This window comes from Toxorhynchites rutilus, chromosome 3 (genome assembly GCF_029784135.1).
Source record: "Toxorhynchites rutilus septentrionalis strain SRP chromosome 3, ASM2978413v1, whole genome shotgun sequence".
NCBI classification, from domain to species: domain Eukaryota; kingdom Metazoa; phylum Arthropoda; class Insecta; order Diptera; family Culicidae; genus Toxorhynchites; species Toxorhynchites rutilus.
Window position 1 is genome coordinate 72,160,831 of NC_073746.1, and position 25,089 is coordinate 72,185,919.

The 25,089-nt window shown below is 37.5% G+C and overlaps 1 protein-coding gene across 2 annotated transcripts in view; it reads right to left on the reverse strand.

Annotated features, from left to right (window-relative positions):
- LOC129779850 (piezo-type mechanosensitive ion channel component) overlaps positions 1 to 25,089 on the reverse strand; it is a 144,070-nt gene that overhangs the window by 84,428 nt on the left and 34,553 nt on the right. For both annotated transcript variants that reach the window (XM_055787591.1, XM_055787592.1), the window contains exon 3: positions 3,021 to 3,106. In XM_055787591.1, the coding sequence (XP_055643566.1) occupies positions 3,021 to 3,084 (64 nt within the window). In that variant the 5' untranslated portion in view covers positions 3,085 to 3,106. The remainder of the gene's footprint in view (positions 1 to 3,020; positions 3,107 to 25,089) is intronic.

A 25,089-nucleotide genomic window follows, 5' to 3' on the forward strand; every position in this document is an offset into this window, starting at 1 on the left:
CGTGTGGTGGTACGGCATCGGCATCGTGGACGTAACAAAGGAGGACAAGTTAAGGGAAAGGCAAAGTCTCACTCGAACCGTGCAGGTCTCCAGTTCCCTGTTGGTCGCATTCACTGATTGCTCCGCAAAGGTAACTAGGCCGAACGGATTGGTGCCGGAGCACCAGTATACCTAACAGCGATTATAGAGTTTCGGCCGTCGGAGTGCTCGAGTTGGCTTGCAAAGCTACTCACGACAATCAGAAAACCCGCATTAAGAACAGAGCAGCTTCGGTTCGGCGCTCATCAAGGCAACAATTAGTTTCAGTGAGTGGCAAACGCAATCGCAAAACGGCAGCTGGTAGAAGAAGGTAAAAGATTGTCTATACAGACTGCTTTGGTGGCAAAAGCAGCCACCATAAACCACGGCGCTTTTCAGGTCCATTAAACCTTTCAAAAAAGAGTGTACGAAATACAGTTCAATGCTTTCTAAAATAATATCCAAAATAATAATAAAACACAAATTGATTTTTTCATAATTTGTTTGCCAGGATATGATGAGTATGAGAATTTGGCAGTTGTGCTGAGATTATTGAAGGTTGGGGACTTTCCCGATTATTCAATTTTCACCAATTCTTAAATTGATTCTAGATTGAAAGTACAGTAATTTATATTTAGCTCGACATTTATATAATTGGATGGACCTGTAATGCGACATTTTTGTGACCATAGAGTTCGGGGTACAAATTATGACCCCACATTGAAAGTCGACACTGTACCACTGTCATCGGAAATGTTCAATTACAGGTTAAAATCGCCTCCAATGCGACACTGAGTGTTTCTCCGGCACGTCGCATTTAATGTAATTTACTGAACAACATGACACAAGCTGGATGGGAAGAAATTTTCCAACTGTGAAAGCTGTGGCGAATGGCAAACGCAATAGCTAAACAGGAAGGTTTAACCGAACAAGATGGGAATATCGAGTGATAACAAAAACACAACATCAAAGGTTCTTTTCAGAACCATCAACATGTTCATAAAGAGTAAACAGTAAACTAATCCATTTTTCAGGTAGATAGGTAGGTATTCACGTAGGAGAAGAAAATAAAACAATATATTTAAAATATATATTTAACAAAAGCTGTCCCCTTTGTATAGTCCTACGTCACTCCGGTTATGTCCCCGACATTACCCACCCGTCTTTTTTTAATTTAGGGATAACTTCTAGTTAAGTTTTGCAGTAATAGCAACTGCGTCCGTCCGTGACCATATCTTCGCCAAGACTCCTTGATTTTTCGACTTTGCTATCATTCCTTCAATATTTCTCTTTTTTGTTCCAATGCTTCAATTTATTGAAACAATTGAAGCTCTCGGCCCTATTCAACTTTTTTGCTAAATTTCCATTAAGGGCCGTTTCCAGTCCACCCAAGCCATCCCACTTTCGCTGCGACGACAGAGAACATGATGATCACTCCGACAAACACACACAACTTAAGTATATTGGTTTCGGTTGGAGTCACGACTATCATCTAAACATTTAAGGTAGCATGCTATACCTTGACACTAAACCTAACACTTGCTTTCCGCGAGAATAAATAAATGAATCAATAAATAAATAAGAAATCTTTGAACAAACAAAACAAGCAATTGTAAATAAACTTTGAATTAAATAAATAAGTGAATAAATAAATATGTAAATAAATATATTCCTTTTCCTACTACTAAATAAATACAACTAAACTAGACTACGAAAAAATTACTCTTTGTGAAACACCAAGTCTGTGATTAACTGTTTTATTTAGATTTAACCTAACACTACATTTCTCTTTTTGTCAAATTGTGGACATCGACTGCTGGTTTCTCATATGACAATACAACACAAACAAATATTTTACATTTTTTTGTACAATATTGATAAGGTCCAAACCAACGGTTGACCTTTCCACCAAATTCCATATTGTAACACAACATTTGGTTAAAAAGCTTAACCGTTCTCCCAAAGGCTCTGTGCCACACGTCGATATATGTCGAGATTTGCAGGGTAATCTTCTCACTAACGAGTGTGAGGTGCAACTGCAATGGTTTGCTTTGGTATTTCGCTCCAAAACACCACACAGGTTTCAAAATTAATTAAATCATCCAAGAATCATCCAATCCATTAGATAGTGACCAGGCGGCTTCGAAAGGGGGTTGATTCGCTAGAAGGAAGGCTCTAGCAGCTCTTATTTTTAAATTCCGTCTTTGAGCAACAATTTCATCATTGAAGCTCATCCTTAAATTAACATAAGTGCCCTTTTCCTAAAATTACTCTTGTATCATAATGATTATTTCCATTTGTAATGTTTCCTATATCAAAAGTATCAAAACTCCATCCAAATCGGAAATGTTCGAATAAAATTTTGAATGTTTCAGGTCTGTCTGCGTAACGTTGAATGTTTCGCCAGAAAATAGAGCAAACCAAAGTGTGTCAAAATCAATTGCATTCTCTTTCCCATCCATCAAGAAATCGTCTCTCCCACCCACGCCAGAGACAAACTAGCGAAAATCCCCGTTTACGCCAACAAGGAAAGGACAACAACATCGCCGCCAACTCATAAACCGCACGGTGAAACTCATTATGTAAGTCGTCTGAAGCATAACAGCGGAAGAACATTGTTTTCCCGGATTTTACGACCCATTCCCGTGTCCGCACACCAATCATTTTCCGTTGTCCTTCCCGGGAATGGCACAGGAGCACGTATATTGCAACATGCCAACGAATGGCCGTAACTGTCCTACCGAAACATCGGTCGAGTTTTCCTATCCCCTTGTAACTGTGGAAATCCCACTGAATAGGATTTTAATAGCACTAGGTGTGACACAGTGACAGTGATCGCACCTTTATGCTGCAGACTACATTTCCGTTTTGGGGAACAAGTACAAGCCAAAAACTCTGAGGGTAAATCGTGCACATAAATGGGTTTATGGCAAGAATAATATTTGATACCGTGATCGTCCCTTACGCAGGGGTGTGGCGGTCATTCGCTCATTCATACTTACATATTGCCAAAATGAGTGGTAGTATCAGCCTTTGGATCACCAAACAGACGAAGTAGTTCGCCATCCTGTCCCAAGTGTGTGTTACGCTGAAAGTGAAAAAAGGAAACAAAATTGATTACTAAATTGAAGCTGAAATAATTGTAAGCGAAGAGAAAGTGTATGAATCTTCAATCGGCGAAGGTACCTCGTTAATAACGACACTGACCACGCGTCCACGAATAATGAGTTTTACAACAACCATACAACGACACCATGAAGGTTTCAATTAATTAATGCATATTAGAGCGTTGAAAATTACCGTGATGGATAGGGATAACTCGCACACGCCATGGTTCACACACACCGCACCTGTCCGGCAGGTTATCGTGCAACGTTGACGAGTCCATAAGAAAGCCAGCAGGACAAAATTTGATTAAATTAATCACCTTCAACAGAAGCTTACAAGATTGTGATAAATGCTCGAGTGGCGCGGTTTCGCGGTACGCAAATATGATTTGTAGTTGGATGAGTGAACCCGTTTGGCACAGTCCACGAGAAGGGTACCTCGTTGCGTGATTATACGCCATTGGCTCGTTGAAAAGTTGGGAGCAATTCGGATGAATTAATTTCGACAAGATATAGGCAAAAAAAAAGTGCAAACAAAAAATCGCTGCTGCTACACCTGCTGTTGTGCTCGAGTTATTTGGTAATATTTTTAGCAAGTCGGTTAGGATACAGGTAGGGCAGTTTTTCCATCCCATTACGATTGCACGCCGTGTATATCCCGTAATTTCGTCGCCGCACCTGTTTGTTTTACTATACTTCGTTACTCGTAGAGGAGACTAATCACTCGTCGCTGCTATAGGGATTGTACAAAAAAAATCTTTGTCGTGAGCGTACCGATTCATGATGCACGAATCGTATTCTGTCAAATCTCGAAAAGAATCGCATCCATCATGGGTCAAAGGTGAATAGGAAAAATGCTCAAATTTCATTTACAAAATACATAAATTATATGATTTAATCATTCGCTCGAATTACTTTCGACCAAACTGGTCAGCATTCCTAAACGAAACTAGGCTAAGCTTGGAGAGCTGAAATGGTGAATAACAAAATGGAGGAAAACATACTATCCTTGAAGATAATTTTTCTTTTCGCGGTAAATCCTTACGCCAAGAGTTTTTTAAATTTTTTTTTAATTAAAATCTAAACACTGAACATGTAGGAAATAAAGATTCTGAACGCTTTTACCTCGGGCATTTATCAATAAGGTTTAATTTTGTTAGAATCCGGAATCACTGATCATTTCATAGCAGCGGTGGTAGTAGGCGTATCTGAATTTTTTTGACAGCAAATTGTTTGGAGAATCTGTATCTTTCGACGGTAAAAATTTGATCCGTTTTGTTTAAAAAAAAATGTGCAGGAAGCCTAAAGAAGTTTGACTTTGAACACCCACATATAAAAATCTGGCGTGGTCAAGTACTAGAATCGCGAAGTCGCTGAAAGTGGCTAAATCGACCGTGTATGAAGAGCTGAAACGTTTTCGTGAACGTACAACTGCTGTTCGGATGAATCAGAGGACGCGTCGTAGTAGAACTTATGATCGGAAGCTGAGGTTGAAGGTATTGAGAACAATTAGGGCAACCGCGGTACTCTCGGACTACGACATCGCCAAAAACACAACTCTAACCAAAGTACCATCCAGTGAAACTATATGCGAGAAGGTTATCGTAATTTCGCTCAATCGAAAAATATTGAGCAAATTCCAAGCGAAGATGGAAGTAAGGTACCAAAAATGACTTGGGATGCTGCAGACATGAAGAGATCGTGGAATAATAAGGCAACTGGAGTGACCAACAAAACTTTGATTTCCGAAAGGAAATTGAAATAAAAAAAAATGGCATAAAAATCGAAAACACCATTTCCCTGTTCTATAACTGTCCTGAAATTTTCCCGAAATATTTGAATGCTATTTTAATGGATTTTAAATCTTAAGTACGCAACACTTTACTAGGGTGACCCTAATTGATAAACATGGTCACTGGTCACAATTATGTTGAAACTGTTTATATTTTAATTTAATATTAATTTCACGGTTATCTGATATTTGATGATGCACTATGATGGTTTAATTTGTGTATAGGGGAGAGTGAGGCAAGTTGGCGATGGAGGCGAGATGACGAATCGGTTATTTGACCCGTTGTAATGAAGGTAGCGCCACCTACTTTTTACTGAAGATGCATCATAACAAGGCCAAACTTTGTACTCGGTAACTCTGCCGAAAATGTTATCACAAAAAAGTGAAAAATTAAAAAAATTACAAAACAATTTTATACATGATAAAGGTACTCTATTGTACATAATCGGTTTGTTTCCGACGAGTTTCAATTATGATTTTTTTCAGCTAATTTTTTTAATGAAAAAGTCTCTAGGGGGCAAGTTGGCGAACTGCAACATTATGTTAATTTTTGGTTTTTTTATTCCAGATGGTTAGAACTTATAAACGAAAAAGAGACCAATGTTGGTTGAACACCAGTTTGGAGAATGTTATGAAAGCTATAGAAGAAGGTTCGTCTGTTCTGGGTGCTTCAAAACAGTTCGGTGTGCCAGAATCAACTTTGAGACGCTATCGACAGAAATATCCAGACATGGAGGTTAGATTTTCAATTCAGCATTTGCGTTTCCATGTTCTTTAAGCAAAAAATATTAAATCTGTATCAATTTCAGGATACGTCGTCCAAAAAAAGGCCGCTTCAAAGCCACATTCAGCGACGCTCAACTAAAAGAGCTGTATGATTTTGTGGTTACTGTTGAATAGTGTGCGTTTGGTCTTACAAAGGTCCAGCTTGGAAGAATTGTCTATTCGTTTGCGGTTAAAAATGGCATAGAGCACCCTTTCAAAGGAACATACGCTTAACAGACATGGGTTGAAATGTAAATGAAGGCTCATAAGCTATCTTTGAGAAAGCCAGAAAATACCTCAGCGGCTCGATTAACGGCATTCAATAAAGAAAATTGCGACTCATTTTTTCGAACTTTGGGAGATGTACGAGCTCAGTATCGTTTTCCTTCGTGTGACATTTACAATGTTGATGAAACTGGCGTTTCCACTGTTCCAACCAAGAATAAATAAACAATTGTTATTACATTTTGTTGATTTTTAGGTGATCAAACCATATTCGCCAACTTGCCCCCAGGCATACAAAACGTGGAGGCAAGATGGCGAATTCGACGCTTTTTGCGCAAAGTTTTTTGGTGGACAAGTTTTTTAGTTTTTTTGCCCATCCATTGCCCATTGCCCAATAATATGATAGAAATCAGGCTATAAAAATCAGCATCAACATTAAAAAAATAATAATTCCAAGATCCAGGGCTCGCCAAAGCATAACGTCGCCAACTTGCCTCCCTCTCCCCTACTAGTGTGGTCCAAATAGTGAAAAAACAGGTAAGTATATGGAAAAGAAATTGACTTAGTTAGAAAAGTGTTGAATTCTTGTTCATATTCTTTTTTTTTTCAACTCTTTATGCGTTTTGAATTTTAATCATGAGGATTCTGGTGAGTAGATGTTCATTTTAATACAATCCTACTGTAAAAATTTTATAGTACCTATTAAATAAAATTAGTATGTTTCTACAAAGTAAAACTGTTACAGCAAATTGAATGTAACAAATTAACATGGCATTGCATGTAAAAGTGAGACTCACACTGACTGGAATCCGATAATTTTAATTCAAGAAATTAGATGAAGAAAACTCCAATGCAAAAATGCAAATATCTAAAAACCGAAGATCTAAATTTAAAAATCCAGAAAATCCACAAATATGAAATTCTAAGAGGCAAAATTCAAAAAAACTTGTATCCAAATTCTGAAAACAGAATATTAAATTTAAATTTAAATAATTTGAAATTATTGAAAGTTATTTACAGTAGAGTAGAAATAGTTATTTTTGATATTTTAATTGTATGAATACCAGGAATTGTTGATAATGATGTTGCATCAAATTTAAGAAAGATAGAATATGGGTGTCAAAATCAAATTATGAAGCGGTTGAAAAGCTTCAATTTTATTGATAGAAACAATTATGTTTATAACATTTAACTTAGATGTGACACAACTATATTCTGTACTTTTTTCTACATCTTTTGAGTGGAAGCAACAGAATCCTCCTACGTAACGTACTTATTGAACTAGAGTCAGTTTAAGGCAAACATAGTCCAAAAACAAAAAAAAGAAGTTCAATAACTCTGTCATTGCTGAAATTTGAACATATACGTAGAAGGGTGTTTTTCATAAAATATGATCCTCAATCACCATTTGAAAGATTGCAGATACAGTAAAACCTTTTTTTATGCGGAAGATATCGACCACACAAAAAAATCGCATAAAAAATCGTACAAAACTTCACCAGTAGCTTTAGAAAATCGTGTTCGGTACACAATTTGAAAAAAAATGTGGTAGATTGGGACCGCATAAAAAAAGGTTCCCCAAGAAAATAACTCAAATCGAAGCCGTTCACCGTTCGATACCCTTTTGTTTTCCTGCTTTGTGATGGGTCTTTGTTTGTCTAGAGCGTGGCTGTGTTGTGCTTTTAGTGGCATGTCGAAACTTGTTGCTATTAGAAATCATGCAATGCGCCAGTTTTGAACATTTGATGGAAGAATGGGAATGATTGAATTAGTGAATTTTAGACGCAAACATGCTTTTTTTGCACTGAAATGCATATAAAGCATCGAAAAAACTAAATGAACGACAACTTCGTCAAATATGCTTCTTTTCATATTACGCACAAAAAAATCGCACAAAAAAACCACGCAAGAACAGAAAATCGCACAAAAAAAAAATTGTACCAAAGAAGGTTTGCCTGCATATGTAATTTTTTATGGAAGAAAGATATTTTTTGAGAAAGATATATGTGCAATTCCAAATGAAATCGAACTAAAAATGCAGATTTTAAAAACATGTATCTTTTGATTCGAACGAAAGTTTGTATTCCGTTTGAGTTGGAGGAAATATGAGTTTTCCGCAGCATTTGGGAATTTTTTGACTCAAGCGTAACTTTTGAAAAGGGCGTATCGATTTTAGTGAAAGAAATCTTTGATAATTCATATCTCAAAAACTATGAGTCCTACCGAAGTAGTGTCTTAGAAACTCACAAACGACTTAACCAAACAAAACACTGTCAAGGACTATATTATAGCGCGCGCGCAAAAATACCTTTCCAACGAGCTATAGTATGACTCGATACAATGAATACAACTAGAACTACGGGCTTACAACGACACCTCGCGGAAATACCGCAGGACTTTTTTGATAGCCTAATATACTGAGAAAAAAAAGTAGTACTCGTTTTAATTTACAGAAAAAAAAACCTTAATTTACATATTTTTTAATTTTTTTTTAATTTTTTTCATATAAAATAGAAGTCATATAGAAAATTTAAAAAATGAGTCCAATATGGTGAAACTATTTTTGACGAACTTTGTGGAACAACAAAATTTTTTATTAATTTTCGAAACTGCGAAATTTTGTATGCTAACAATCATACAATAATTTTTAGCCACAAATTATGAATCCTGATGTGATTTAAAAATAAAAAAGCTCTTTATCGACCTCCTTCTAAATGCAGCCATTCTCGAGATATTTGGTAAAACATTTCTAATTTATTGTTTTTTTATAATTTAATTTTTTTTTTAAATTTATATATGTATTTTTTTATTTTTACATATGAAATAGAAATCATGGAGAAAATTCAAATAAAATAGTCTAAGATGGTAAAACAATTTTTGACAAACGTAGAACATCGAGTTTTTATGATTTTTTGAAATTTTGAATTTTTGTATGTTAACAATGATTTTAAGTCACAAATCATGAATTCTGATGTGATTTTGAAACAAAAAAGCTCTTCATCAATCTCCTTCTAAATGCAGCCATTCTCGAGATATTTAAAAAACTATTTCTAATTTATTGTCTTTTTTATAGTAAATATGCTCTTTTAATACGTTTGTCGTGGTATACCGGCATGTTTATGAAATTTTATGAATTTGCATATAATTTCCAACAACTTTTCCAAATACATCATTATGGTAAAACTATATTATTAGGAGCTACGTTGAAAAACATTATCCCTACGTTTTGTAGTAACCCACATGTCTTCAAATGTTCTTCAACAAGAGAGTGCGCTCGATGAGTGTACGATGTCGTGAGCTGTGCCAACAATTTATGGTCAACCTGTAGCGCGAGGAAGAATACATTCACTAGCGAGACGCTATCATGAGTAAAGCCGACACAGCCTTTGCTTTTCCCATACCAAAACGCAATTTATTGTCATGACATTACAGCGCATGTGTTCAAATTAAAAATGAACTTCGATCGGATTCGGTTGGTTAGTCAACAAAATACACCCTGAGGAAATCGATAGCGTAATCTCCTCAGGAAATCAGATCTGTCTACTAATCTATTATTCACCCGTATTCTGGAATCCGATCAAGTCAGAATTACCCGAAGGAATCGCAATCGTGATCGCAAGTGAGAAAAAGTGACTCTGCAAGTGAATGAAAATGGTATCTGATGATTATATATTATGGATAAAGTTTTGATGGAAATGCAGGAAAAGTTATACAGTTAAGTTAGGGTTAGAATAAGTCTTTTAAGTATTCACATGACATCGAGTACGAATTTTCATTCAAACTTCAACAGATTAAAATTGCTTCCTCACGCTCGAGTTTCACACCAAATGAATCCCGGAATATGAGTGACTGTTCGATACTGTTATCACAAGCATGGTTCATGACCCATGCGATGATCTGCATCTTTTATCGCATTGCATAGCAGATGGAATATGTACAAAGCGTTTAGCTAGAAATTTCACCAAGATCACAAGCGTAGGCAGATATGCAATATACCTACGAAAAATATAAAATACCGATGTGAATACTCCTCGATTGAATGACAATCACGAAAAAGTGCGGTGCCGAATAGGCCGGTACAGCAGCTCGCAATTTATGAACGAGACCCAGTAGTCATAATTTTTTTTCTCATTCTAAATCGGCCAATATATATTGCGCAATAATACTGAACGTCTATAGGTCGCATTACGACAAAAATATATTATTTTTTTTCTCTTTACAATAAACTTTTAAGATCAAAAATGTGAATTACGTTAGTAAAATACATTAAATCAAGAAACATCATACAAACTTTCGTTCAAATCGTTTCATTCGTTCGTTTAATCGATCAAATTCGATTAATATTATTAATCGGTGAAACATTGAAAGATACACAATACATTAGCTATGTTTTTTTAAAATTCACTACTAGTAATGTTATGGCAGAACAACGTTTAGTTATTCTATAAAAACTGATTAAGAAAACTATATTTATCCTCCACAAGATCGTGCACACCAGTTTTCGTTGATAAATTTCAATGTTAGGGATTACTTCCCTTGTTGTTGGCGCTTGTATTAACCCTTTGCGGTCGGAATTAATTCCCCTTGAGAGAGACCCTCTTATCTTTCCACGCTAATAATATTTTGTTTATGCCGAGTACCGTTACCTATTGTTCATAGAAACTCCGTATACATTCGTAAAAAAGTACACGATACATCAAAATTTGTTTAGAAGGAATGTACAAGGTTCGAGGTTTAGAATTTTCACGGGTGACGTATATTCGATTCGATTTTTTTTGTGGCATTATGTTGGTACTTGTGTCTCTCACTTATGCTGACAAGTACGACTATTTTGAATGTTCAGATAATTTTTGACAACTGCTTTTCTTACACGTGTTTTGGTTCATCTTCAATTTTTGCCAATTGCCTATCTCTAGAGAAATCCTTTCGTAGTGCTGAAGCAAAATCGGCTATGTCTATGGAAATGCCACTCTATCTACAAGAGCTGTTCTAAAAATATCACGATTTTTGTATACCCACGGATTACTTATATTTGATTTCAGTTGTTGACGTGCTTGGGCTTCCGGCACGATTTGCGTCGTTTTCATCTTTTCGACTCCCCAAGAACATTTTTTTCGAACTCCGATAAACGTTGTTTCGCTCCAAGGTAGCTTCACAATCAACATTCGGAATGTGTTCGCGCACTTAATTTTGTTTTTCACACAAAATTTCTTACAGATTCCTTTCTGATCCTTGTTTTGCAATAGGCAAAAATCGAAGGTGAACCAAATCACTGGTAAGAAAAACAGCTGTCAAAAATTAACTGAACATTCAAAATAGCCGTACTTGTCAGCATAAATGAGAGACATGAGTACCAACATACTGCCACAAAAAATCTAGAATCGAATATACGTCACCCGCGTAAATTCGAAAGTAGCGATACTTTTTGAACAGACCTCTTAAACTATTATTATCGTTGAATAAAGTATTTAATATGATTCCTTGCTTTGGTGACTGAGAGAAGACAAACGACCGCAAAAGCTTAAAATGGTTTCTTTAAGAGTCGTATTTTTTTATTGTTTTCATGAAATCCGCGTTCTCGGGTAATCGATGTATGTATCTATGTTGCAATAGATTGTTAAGGAGTATCGAAATCGATTGGTGTAAAAATCTTGAAATTGGACTTTTTCTATCGATTTGTGCCCCCAATATTTTTTTAGAAAAATGTAATCATATGCCAAAAACTAATAAATGTCCAACTATAATGTTTGTGTATATTAAATTTCAAACAACTTGCTAACTTGAGTTCAGTTGACAAGCATTCTAATGTTCTATGTTTTTTATTATCTTGAGTTTTTTTTTTTAATTTGGCAATCTCTGCTATTAGGCCCAAATGTTTCACATTTGAAGCAACGCATAACATCAACTACCGTGCACTTATTCCCTCCAATGCTAACATTGCGAGTAATCATAAAATATTCATAAGTGTCATGATCGACTTGAAAAATTACATTGTATTTTTTATAATTTTTTCATATTTAAACATGGATTTTCATATATTGCAATAACTTTTACGTCCCGAAATACAATATCTTTATTTCTATGGAACATCGACTACTCATTCATAATATTTTTAATTTAAATTTCACTGGTTTAGGTACAGATTGGGTAAACTTATTTCCCAGATTACTTTCATTGCTATTTTTCACAATTTCAATGTTGTGAAATCTCACACACTCATCACTCAATTTAATCGACCCGTCCTTTAACAAAAATCCTCCGAAAATTTAAGTTTTTGTCGCGCAAGCCTGCCTAAATTTCTACGAACAAAGTTTATTTTGTACAACCCGAGTCCCGCGAACGCGTGTGTCACATTATCAAGTGGAATCTACGTGCAATAAGTCCCTAATTACGAATTTCAGCGACTTGTTTACACCACTCCGAGTGAAACACTCTGCCATCGTTGATCTCAAATCGACATATCGAACAATAAATATCTACGCAGTGATTTGTTTTCACTTGTTTTGTGCTACAATGGCTAAAAGATGTGAAGCTAACCCGTGCTTTACGGCCTCGGCTCGCAGTGCCAGAATTGCCTGCTGGAAGTGCGACAAATTATTTCACATCAAGTGTGCTGGTGTTTCGGGCAATCAACACAAAATAATACGGGATTGTTCTGGTGCAGTATGGTTAGGCGCACTTTGCTTGAATTCCAAAGAATCTGCTTCAGCGATATGTTTGATTAACGAACGCCTCTCATCAATTGTTCGACTTGTCGAGGCCCAAATTGATGTTACCCGTTCGCTGTGCCGTGCATACGGCCAAATTCTGCCGCGCTCAAGTTGCTGTAGACTCACTGCTCCCGAGAATGCCCCAGGAGATGCTCAAAACTTTGCAGTTAGAATTCAGCAATGTTTTCAACTCGTCCTTTAATGGTGCTGGCCATCTTGTTGAAGTAAACATGAATAAAAGGAACCGAACTAGTAGTGTATCATCTCCACATTTAGCAGCATCCAGGATAGGAAAACGAATAAGAGTTGATGCTTCCGGGGATAAGTCTGATCTGGACAACTCGATATTACTTTTACCAGGTAATGCTGAGAATAGTATATGCCCAGCCGCTGGGTCCAATGAGGCTTCACAATGTAAATGGCTCTCCCATTCGGTTCCAGTACACATCTCCTCTGTCAAGGAGAAAAGTCCAGTTCCGGAAACTTCGAGCAACCACTCAGTCATTCCAATTCTGCCTGGTGCAAAGGCTGCTCCACCAACTTCAACACGTCCATCTAACACGAATAGTGCGCAGCATCTCTCACATGTGCCAGCTACATCTTCTTCTTTCACAGGTAATATTAACAATGGTATATGTCCAGCCGCAGCTGGGCTTGATGCTACTCATCTGATCCTTTCCTCACTGACGCCAGATACCACCAACATGAACAACACCTGTACCACAAAGGACGACCGACAGGAATATACCGCAGCTACCACATTAGTACCATCGCAACCGGGGGTAACCGGTAACAACCCGCGCTCAATGGCGCCTACGAACTCAATTATGTTATCATCAACAACACAACGATCTCAACAGAGAAGAAACCTCACCGCTCCGAATGATCGCCCTATTGTGTCTCAATCGGTAAACACATCTGGGTCGGTAGTTAGAACAACATATTTATCTGGCTATAATTCTGCTATTGTGAATACTACACCCGCGTCCTCCCTGCCTGCACTTTCTGTCGCTCCTTCCGGGAAACGCTCTAAATGGTCGAAAATATAGCTTTGTATATTTCTGCAAAATGTAAATGCGATCCAGCCTTGATCAGGTGCTATAAACTAGTTCGTCAAAATAGGGAGGATAGTAGACCGATAACTTTTATATCGTTCAAATTGAATGTGCCTGAATCGTTGGAAAGCTTGATAAATTCCAAGAATTTCTGGCCATCCGGTATTTCGATTAGTCCTTTTTAGAGCATCCGCCAGTGCGTGCTCGCAGAAATCTAACGACTCCTCAAACTCAACATCAAATCAATGTCCAACATGTCCGTCGGTTGAGCCCGAACAGTACCCCAGCGCATTCGGAACCATTGGCCAATCTAGACCCGCAACGCGCTCTCCCTCGAAGAGTACCACCCCCTCCACCGCAACTGAACATTTTGAGAGTAACGAGAACGAGTCTGGTGTGAGCTATCAACTTCTGATTTATTATCAGAATGTAGGTGGTATGAATACTTCAACGGCTGATTACTATCTCGCCTGCTCCGATACCTTATTTGATGTATTCGCTTTCACTGAAACGTGGCTCAACGATAACACGCTGTCGCAACAAATTTTTGATTCTTCGTACATGGTATACCGTTCAGATCGATCTGCTGAGAACAGCAAGAAAGTAACTGGGGGTGGAGTTCTGCTGGCAGTCCGCTCGAATATAAAATCCCGTGAATTATTCCCCCCCGATTGGACACAGAGCGCCTCGGATTACTTGTATCCAGTTCATTCACATTCTACTCTGAATCGTTTGTCGGAACGGCTTCTTGATAGTGTCAGCACGGCCAGTTTATGTCAGAAGAATCATATCTTCAATAACAACAACCACATTCTTGATTTGTGTTTCATCAGTTCAGAACTCGCGGTAGTCATTGAAGCACCCGCTCCTCTGGTGAAATTATGTCGACATCATCCCCCACTTCTGATATCTATATCTATTTCGCCACCGCTCGTCTTCGCCAACACTGCTGAATCAACTTATTACAATTATCGAAAAGCTGATTACTCGTCAATGAACCGTTATTTTCTTGGTATCAACTGGAATGATATTTTGGAGAACCAGGATATAGACAACGCCACGTCATCAATGTCCAATGTTTTACTTTACGCGATTGAACAGTTTGTTCCCAAGAAGAAGGCTAAGAAGTCGCTCAACCCTCCGTGGACATATGGTAATCTCAAACGCTTGAAGTCACTGAAAAGATCATACCTTCGAAAATTTGCTAAGTGTCGCAATGATTTTTGGAGAAGTCAGTATTCTTTTGTGAACAGAACCTACAAACGCCTGAACAAAGTTTTACACGCCGACTATTTAAATGGCATTCAAACGAATCTGCGTGCCCACCCAAGTGGGTTCTGGAAATACGTCGATAAACAAAGGAAAGAGTTTGGTTTACCCACCGTGATGACACGTAACGATACTGAAGCTTCCACCAGTGAAAGCATTTGCGAGTTGTTTCGTAAGCAATTCAGTGGTGTTTTTGTCAGTGAAAGTTTTGATAGTGATCAAGTCTCTGCAACCGTTAAAAATGTACCCAGCCTGTCATCGGTCGGAGCCTGCCCTACGATTAATCGTAATGTTGTACAAGATGCCTGCTCTAGATTGAAGAAATCTACGTATGCTGGACCCGACAGCATTCCATCTATCGTACTGAAGATCCGAAGTTCCACCGCTCCATCCTGAGTGGGACTTTCCCGACTGCTTGGAAAAATTCTTTTGTTTTCCCTGTCTTCAAAAAAGGCTCTAGGAAGGATGTAACTAATTATAGAGGAATCGCGTGCCTTTGTGCCATCTCCAAGCTATTCGAATCATCGTATTGGATTTTATCACCCATGCTTGCAACAATTACATCGTCGAGGAACAACATGGTTTCGTGTCTAAACGGTCGACTTCCACGAATCTTCTTCTGTACACATCATACATCGCTCGTTCACTTGAACTGCGACAACAAATCGATGCGGTATATACCGATTTCTCCGCAGCATTCGACAAAATCAACCACAACATCGCTGTAGCTAAGCTTCAACGTCTTGGTTTTAAAGGTCCCTTCTTATTCTGGCTACGGTCTTATCTCACTGATCGTATTATGTCGGTGAAAATTGGAGACACTATATCTTCTCCTTTTCGTGTAACGTCTGGTGTTCCGCAAGGGAGCCACATCGCCCCATATATTTTTCTGCTATACCTTAATGACATTAATTTTCGTCTGAAGTGCCTGAAGCTCTCCTACGCCGATAACTTCAAGTTGTATTTCCGTGTGAATTCCACTGAAGATGCGGAGTTTCTGCAAGAGCAGCTGAATATTTTTGCTGAATGGTGCGCAACGAATAGAATGATTTTAAATCCATCCAAATGTTCGGTTATTTCGTTTTCTCGAAAGCGCACATTGATATGCTTTGAATATAGACTGCACGGTGAAATTTTGAAACGTGTGGACATTATTAAAGACCTTGGAGTTATGTTAGACTCTAAACTAACCTTTTGTGATCATATAGCTTACATTACTTCTAAAGCATCCAAAGTCCTCGGCTTTATTTTCCGTGTCACGAAGCAATTCACAGATGTACATTGCATCAAGGCCATATATTGTGCATTGGTTCGATCCGTTCTAGAATATGCTTGCGTTGTATGGTCACCATATTACCAATATAGTGTACAACGTATTGAGTCGATTCAGCGAAAATTTGTTCGATTTTCCTTGCGTAATCAGCCATGGAATGACCCATTTAATCTGCCCAGCTACGAGGATCGCTGTAGTCTCATAGGATTGGATTCATTGGGCTCTCGAAGGAATGTTACCAAAGCGCTTTTTGTATCTGATATTATTTTATCAAATATCGATTGCCCCGAATTGCTATACTTAATTAATTTTAACATTAGTCGTCGCAATTTGCGTACCCGTAACTACTTGTACCTTCCACCATCTCGAACAAATTACGGCTACAATGAACCCGTAACCAGTATGTGTCGTGTGTTCAATCTTTGTAGTTCGTCTTTTGATTATCACCTTTCCCGTTCGTCCCTCAAAGCGCTCTATTCTGCTATTCTTAAGTAGTTATAATTGTTATAGGTTTAATATTTAGTTCTATAGTTTTATTATTAGTTTTATTATTTAATAATTAATTCTCGGTCATTAGGGCAAACATGTTAAGCCTGTTGATGTTTGTAAAAAAAAAAAATAATCCACTTGTTTACCACTTCGAATATTATTTTAGAATGCATCGAAATTTTTGTAATAGATTATGTTCTTCGTTACAAATAAATTTGATGAACGTCCTTTTACGTTGGATATGATGCCCAGGACTACCAAAATATGTGAACGGAAGAATTGTCAAACAATCATTGTATTCTACATTTCCCTCTGAAATTATTGCACATCTCATGCATACGTAGCTCTCGAATCGCGAAACTTCATTCACCTCTAGTACCTGAAATGACGATTTTCTCAGGCTTCTCCGTTCAAAAGTATGTTTTAGGAAAACATTCCGGTCTGTATAACGACAAGCGATTACTAAAGTACTCAATTCCGAAAAATACCCCCGACTTGCATGTATTTGCAAAGCAGATTCCCCCAGGCATATTGATTTTGAAGTTCGTGTTAGGGGAACACAGCTCGGTGGAAGCAAAAATATCCCCGACTTGCATGTTTTGACAAAGCGGGTTCCCCCAGGTACATTGATTTTGAAGTCAGTGATAGAGAAACACAGTTCGGTGGGAATAAAAATACCCCCTACTTGCATGTATATTTGCAAAGCGAATTTCCACAGGTACATCGATCTTGAAGTCTGTGTTGGGGAAACCCTAAATCGCGATAACGCCCGATTGATGTTAATTGTGATAGACGCGTAGAAATATTTCCTATCAATTGATGCAAACATCTTCCCGATCTATTAAGAAATGTTCGAGTTATAGGCATTCGAAATACGGGTAGGGTTAGCACACAAATCGGCAGAACAAATGTATGGGAAAAAGGAAATTCTTCCAGTTTTCATGAATTTAAACCGTTTAGAGATTAGCGAATTGTAATGTAATCAAACAAATCTTAGAGAATTTCCGATTCGATTGGTATGCAAATCATGAGAATTCGTTCACAGTGAAAACAGTTATTAACGTTAATATAAAAACGTAAACCTGTTTTCTGATTTCCCCTCCTGAAAGACGTAGTTCTACATTAAAAACCGATCTCTTGAATTCCTCTTTTTAAACGCATATACATTACTTGTACACATTTTAGGACGCTATTTGTGTGGCTTACACAGAGATGAGCGCATGTGTTACTGAAGTTCTCAGCTTTTTCACTTTTTCCCATTATCTTACAATCACATCGAATCGTTTTCGCGAATCTTTTTTTTGTGCAAACCATTGCGAACGCACGCGTATTCTTCTTAACAGTGGGCGCGATAATTTGACCCACTGACACAACACAAGGCTGGTAATCGGAGAATCAGAGAGAACCGATGACATCAGCGCACGAGCGGTACAGCATCGGGATGGAATAGTACTATAATATATAAAAATATCACGTTGATGCGTTTTTTTTGTTTAGATTCACGATGAGTGAACCGGTTCGCTTGCCACCAACAACATGACAAACAAACACTTGTTATACTTTGACCACAACGAATGAATGATAAGCCCCAAAGAGATCTGCCGCTCAACGATTTGTGGTGATTTATGGATTCAATTTATAATTCTTGGCCAAGAAACAGGCTTTCGGATCCGTATGAGATGTACAATCTAGAAACAAAATCAATCATCTGCGTCTCTTACTTGCTACTCATAGCCACCGAGGTTGATTGAAGGGTTTCCATCATCATGAGAAAACAAATTATATATTATTCTAATTGTGTATTATTTACCTATTTAGATCTCAGGAAGTCATTCGTTTGTCGTTCCAGTCGATCTTTACTTAGATAAAATTAAATTATTTTTTGGGATCATGTCATATCAGTAATTTGTCAATGGATAACGTAAAATACCGTCTAGCTGAATTTTTTTCACCATTCGACAGTCGGCTTATGAAAGCTAAGCCAAAGTATTACATCAAAACGATGGAGCGGTGGTCGACATCGTTTCGCTCTTCGGGATAGTTCCACACAATGTATTACAGTGTGTGGAATATTCTACGCGATACTGGTGCTGTATTTTTCTGCTGGTTGACTGAACTCGTTCCGCCGCTTTTAGATTTGCGAAACCGTTTAGCTTCTGAGGTTACCAAACTACGGTTTCTGTTCATTGAATGTGTGTACACCCTGGGGACACTCCTATTTCTATCCAGTATTCGATTTATTACACACGAAACATCATTTACACTACACAAGCAATCGACGTCGTATTATCGAAATGTATTTTTATATCAGCCAAAATATGACATCAGCACCGACGGTAACAACAGTATCAGTATTCTCCTTTCGATTACCAACGCAAACGCAATCCATTGGTTCCAATCTGCTGTTGATATCTGCGGAATACCAATCGGATGAAACATACCTCCCTTATTCTGAAATAATTGTGCTACCGATTCCCCGATCTAGCTCTCCCTCTTAGCGGCTTCCATCCACAGGTCGTTGCACAGCAACAATTCATCGCCGATAAATACCCCGCAATTATTTGCTGCCGGTCGGTCAGCCGTCGCCGGTTCATTTTTTTTAGCGCTTCATTGTAGCACGAAATGCCACCCTCTCTAGCTAATGCATGCAGCTATTATACTTAAAAATGATTCACAACAAAAGGCCGGCGGACAAATTGCTATTGAATGGAACGAAAAGGTGAAAAAAGTGAAAACAAAGACTCTATAAGGCGGGAGTGGTGGACAGCAATTCACAATCAATAGTATCGATTTCCCTCTTGATTTACACTCGTAAATACGTCGTAGTTTAATTGGTGAGTTCATTGTGACTCAACGATTGTGGTTCATTTGTTTCATTCATAAAAATCAACAAGAAAAAGTTCTCTCGACTTTGGTCGTTTTCATTTGAATTGAAAACATATAATGGATAAAATTCAACTTTATCTTGAAGTCTTTACTGCCTATGTTTGCATAGGAGACGTAATCACCAACACCATTAGTGTTGGGGAAACGCATTCTTGTTTTTTGGCCTACAAGCGTAACCATGCAAATTTCCAATGAAATGATATGTCCAGTTGAAAGATATTATCGACAAAAAGAGAGCCTAGGAGATTTTGCGGATTAAAACATATTTTTGCCTCTTAGAAAACGCTTGTATCTATTCATGCGGACAATCAATCGTTTCAATGAACTTTGGTTATTTTGAGTCTGATTTGTTTACTTACATCAGCGCTATGAGTGAATGTTGAGTAGGGGAAGTGGGGGCATAGTGGTCACCCTAAGGAATATGCCCATTTCCAGCGTCCACATACCGCTTCAATTCCCGTTTTTTGAAGAATATTATAGTTCAACTCATTGTTGTTCAAGATAACATTCGGCTTTTACTATAAAAATTCAGAATAGTACATTTTTCATCATTAGAAAAAAAGTTGAAGAATCGAACTTTTTTTTTTGCTTGGAGGTAAAGTGGTCACCTAGTGGGGGCAAAGTGGTAACTCGCACATATCAGGCTAAATGGGGTAGATTTATGTGTTTTTTTCGTCCAAATTTGCTCAAATCATACTTGATATAGTAGGTTCATGTACAAAATAAGCTTGGCCTATTCACCTAGAGTCTCAATTTAATTTTTCTCATGCATACAAAAATGTAGTAAGAAACACAAAACGTTTCACATAATAAGGGTTCGTTTAGTTGGAGTGGCATATTTTTCCAGGCTCAATGCCACAAAAGAAACCTCTTCAAGAGCAACATGTGACGAGGAATATCAGCTTTAGTAAACAGAACATTGTAAGTGAATAACACCTATGACCACTTTGCCCCCAAGCACGAAGGAAATCTCTATGCTAATTAATCGCTGAGATTGAACAAAATATCTGTTCACCTCTCCTAGAATAGGTGAACAGTTGTCCAAACTGATGATTTGTCCAACATATTGGATTGAATATACTAAATTTCACGTGAAATTCCTTATATATCATGCGCACAGAACTACGGCCCAATGGCTATCGAGAGAGCAATTTTTGTTTTTATTCATATTTTGACATTTTGACAGCTCTACTGAAGTACAGGGTGACTCAAAAGTCATTAAATTCTTCAAACATAAGGTGATTATTAATACGGCATCTATAGTCAATAGTTATACTACCAAGCAAGCAGGTGACCACTTTGCCCCCACTACCCCTACTTTGAATTATTCGATGTCGAATTTGATGAGTGATAATGCTAAGAACCAATATTATATGTATTTTTCTACTGATTTAATTGTTTAATTATCTACTTGAAAGTTTAAATGCAGAGATTTAAGTAATTAGAATATAAAAAAAAAATTGCTTCTCTACATTCATCGCAGTGCAGTGAAAAGAGAATAGTAACTACATGAGCAGCTAGTGCAGTTCAGATAGGTATTTACGAGTGAGCAGTCTGAGGATCTGCAGGCCACTGGACAAAGTTTTCTATGATATGACTCTCAAAGATTTACGGCCCATGGCATTCGATTTTTCGGAAGCCAACAACCTCCAGCACGAATTCAATAAAGTTGCAAAACTAGCAGGAAGAGATTGGGCTTCTAGCTTCATGTGGAACCACCGTCTGTCTCTTAGAACCCCACAACAGCGCAACGAAGCTACAGCGCTCTAAGGCAAAGCGTCGGAATCCTCAGAACCGAAATCCATTTCGGTGCCCATTCCTCACGATTTAATTCAAGAAAGGGGCCACGTATTTAAACAGTCAGTATCAGGATTGATGCGTCTTAGTCTGCCTCAGGTTTATATGTCAAAAAAGAAATTATATACCGCGAGTATAGATAACGTACATAAAAATAATTTCTGTGGGAACTTGAGTGTTCGAAATGATTTATATCAATATATTAATTATGGGTGGGACGAAGTTCGTTCGGTCAGCTAGTTTGTTAATAAAAACGAATTCTGTTTCAAATGTTGGCCATTTTCTGATATCTTATATTGTCAGTCTCCTTCCTCCCAAAAATTTCCACGTGGTATGTTCGACTATAACACCCACTCTTCTCCACCCATAAAAAAACAGAACACATAAATAAGGCATTTATTTTTGGTATAAGTTATCTCAGAAGTTCAATTCAATTAGTGCGCACCTTTGCCCCCACTATGGGGCAAAGGTGCGCATTTGTCTTTTTGTATTAAAATACGTATTTGTCCAATTACAAACACAACTCGAGAAAAGCTTGTACTACGTCTCGAAGGTAATATTTATAGTTACAATTTGGTAAGCAAACGGAATTTTATTTGCTTTTATTTCAAGAGTTATTGGACGACAACACTGAGGAGCGTACCTTTGCCCCGCATTACTATATAGATTTAGCTCATAGCACATAATACTGAATTGTTGATTTTCGAACGATGTATGAAGCTGTATGGAACTAGGTCTGTTATGCGGACAAACATGTTGAGCATACGTATTACATTGTGTAGAATGCGAAACAGCGAAAAAGTCGATTTTGTTCATTTTGTCGTTTACGTTCCCTATACAAACACAAACATAGACAGTTTAGTCGTTCATTGAAAAAAATCAAAATTATTGGATGGTATAAAATAGATGAATAGAAATATGAACAGGAATAGTAAATAGGAAGCGGGAAGTAGGAAATAGGAAGTAGGAAATAGGAAATAGGAAATAGGAAATAGGACATAGGAAATAGGAAATAGGAAATAGGAAATAGGAAATAGGAAATAAGAAATAGGAAATAGGAAATAGGAAATAGGAAATAGGAAATAGGAAATAGGAAATAGGAAATAGGAAATAGGAAATAGGAAATAGTAAATAGGAAATAGGAAATAGGAAATAGGAAATAGGAAATGGGAAAGAGTAAATAGGAAATAGGAAATAGGAAATAGGAAATAGGAAATAGGAAATAGGAAATAGGAAATAGGAAATAGGAAATAGGAAATAGGAAATAGGAAATAGGAAATAGTAAATAGGAAATAGAAAATAGGAAATAGGAAATAGGAAATAGGAAATAGGAAATAGAAAATAGGAAATAGGAAATAGGAAATAGGAAATAGGAAATAGGAAATAGGAAATAGGAAATAGGAAATAGGAAATAGAAAGTGATTTAATCCGCCAGCGTTTACAAAGCGGAAACGTCAGTAAAGTTACATAAGAAAACATCATAATATGATGTTGAGTATTTCTCTTTATTTCCGGGTGCCACACATGACATGCGCTATCGACAAATATTTTTGAAGTTGAAGTTGAAGTTGAAGTTGTTTTTCTGGATTTACACCTTTCAGAAACACCAATCATGAAACACATTTTCAGATTAGCTTGTGGAGACGTTATTGGCTCCAAAAATACAGGACAAAACGTAAGCACTTATTTCAGGTACTGGTCATGAGAGCGATGAGACAATGTGTTTATAAAAGACGTCTCGAAGACATTATCCACATGAAGCGTGCAATGCTGTCTTAAGAAGCGAACAAAAATATACACTTTGCGAACCGGAATCGTATGCTTTTGACATAGAACTACGAGTTTCATTAAGGGTGTCAAATCATAAAACAGGTCACGTTTTTATGAAATAATAACTATTAATAACTATTTTTAATACCTATTTTTGCCGCGAACGGATTTTGACAATTTACATACAAAAACGAATCGGAAATTCCCTAAGATTTGTTTTTTATGCTGTATATTACTTTGTGTGTAAACTGTTTAAAATGATGAAAACTAGAAGCATGTCCATTTTCCCGTACATTTGTGAGCTTCCCAACCCGTGCCGTCAATAACGAGCAACTTATCGGCGAGCAGCAAAGAGAAATGATTTAAAATCTCAGTTAACAAAGAAAAGAAGAAGATTAAGAACGAAGGGGAATGTTTGCCTAGAGCATAAATATTGGATTTCGCTGAGGTAAACTCTCAGTATCGTTCTAGATACGAAGCAATGAACATCGCTTGTTCTTTCTTGTTTTGCACTGATGCCATTCCATTAAGGTTCTGAACTACAGAATTGTGTGGAGAATCATCAAACTAGGCTATCATCGGCTCACCAAGAAAATAATTGTTCAGGAATTTTGTTTGTGATTTGGTTTCGAATGACAGTAGCAAAACTATCTCCACCAAGGATGACAGCTAAGCTAATCGAGACCGGAAATAATAATAGAAAGGGCTTCCGCTAAGAAGAGCGCAAAGTGGAGATAAGTGTATGTGGCTTTGTGTGCGTACGTGCGTGCTTCATAATCCATACGTAAAAATGGTGCATCTTCACTACGCCGAAATCCCATTTGTATCTGCTCCCGTGTGCATTGGCCCTGTTGCAATGTAACAAGCGCTTAATTTTGTTTATGCTCTGATGGACGATTGTTCGGTGGTGCAAATTATGCAGCCGTGATGATAAATATAAACAATAGCGGAGGTAGCGGGAGGGAAAATTTGCGCTAGGGTATGAGTAATGAATCTCTGCTGAGGCAAATATTCTGTCTTTTTCATTACTCCAAGTAGTTAACATCGCTTGTTTTCCGTCGTCATAAGGGCTCCATTGGTGCCTTTGACATTGCATTAATGCATTGAACTGATGCTATGGCGAAGCAGCCGTTAAGGTTGTGCGCCAAATAATTATCAGGAGAAAACCAAGCCATATCATCGTGAATGCTGCGCTGGAATGTTATGTGTTATTTGGGTTCACGTACCAATCGCAAAACTGCCTTCAACTAGGATTGCATTTGCGCTGATCTTGATCATAATGAAGCAATGTTACTCTTTCCGAGGTTATTGAGATTAACAGAAAGAGTTTATTTCGTTTATTTAGTCACCAAGAAAGTAAATATCATTCTCTATTTTGTATGTGATTTAGTTTCGCTTGCCAATAGCAAAACTTTCACCACTAAGGATGACAGTTGCGCTTATCTCGAGCATGAACAAGAAATACAATTTTTTTCGAGTAATATTCACAGAAGCGTTTTTTTATTTGAGAATAGCGCAAAATGTTGAGAAGTGTTTATATTCCTAGTCGCTTCGAGCCACCAAAGTATGGCTCTGTATGCATGCTATGTTGAACGCTTGTTTGGTACTGGTTGGTTTACGTTGTACGAACGATGTCTGTCATTGTTGTTGTTTCCATGCGGTGCCAAAGATAGATTGATGTAGTGATGAGATGTGCAATAATGGTGCTAGTGCAACAAGTATATAATCGACTGTAGCCTGTCAATTGCGAAAGAGGCCACCGGAATAGCTGAATAGCGGAATAGGTAAATTTTCAGTGCATTGACATGAAACAAGTTGCGACATAAATTACAATCAGCTAGTATATTGTTATTTGGCGCATGAATCATCAATCAATTATCGTCAACTGATTCAACAATAAAGAAAACCATTTCAAGGCGACCAATTCTACCAT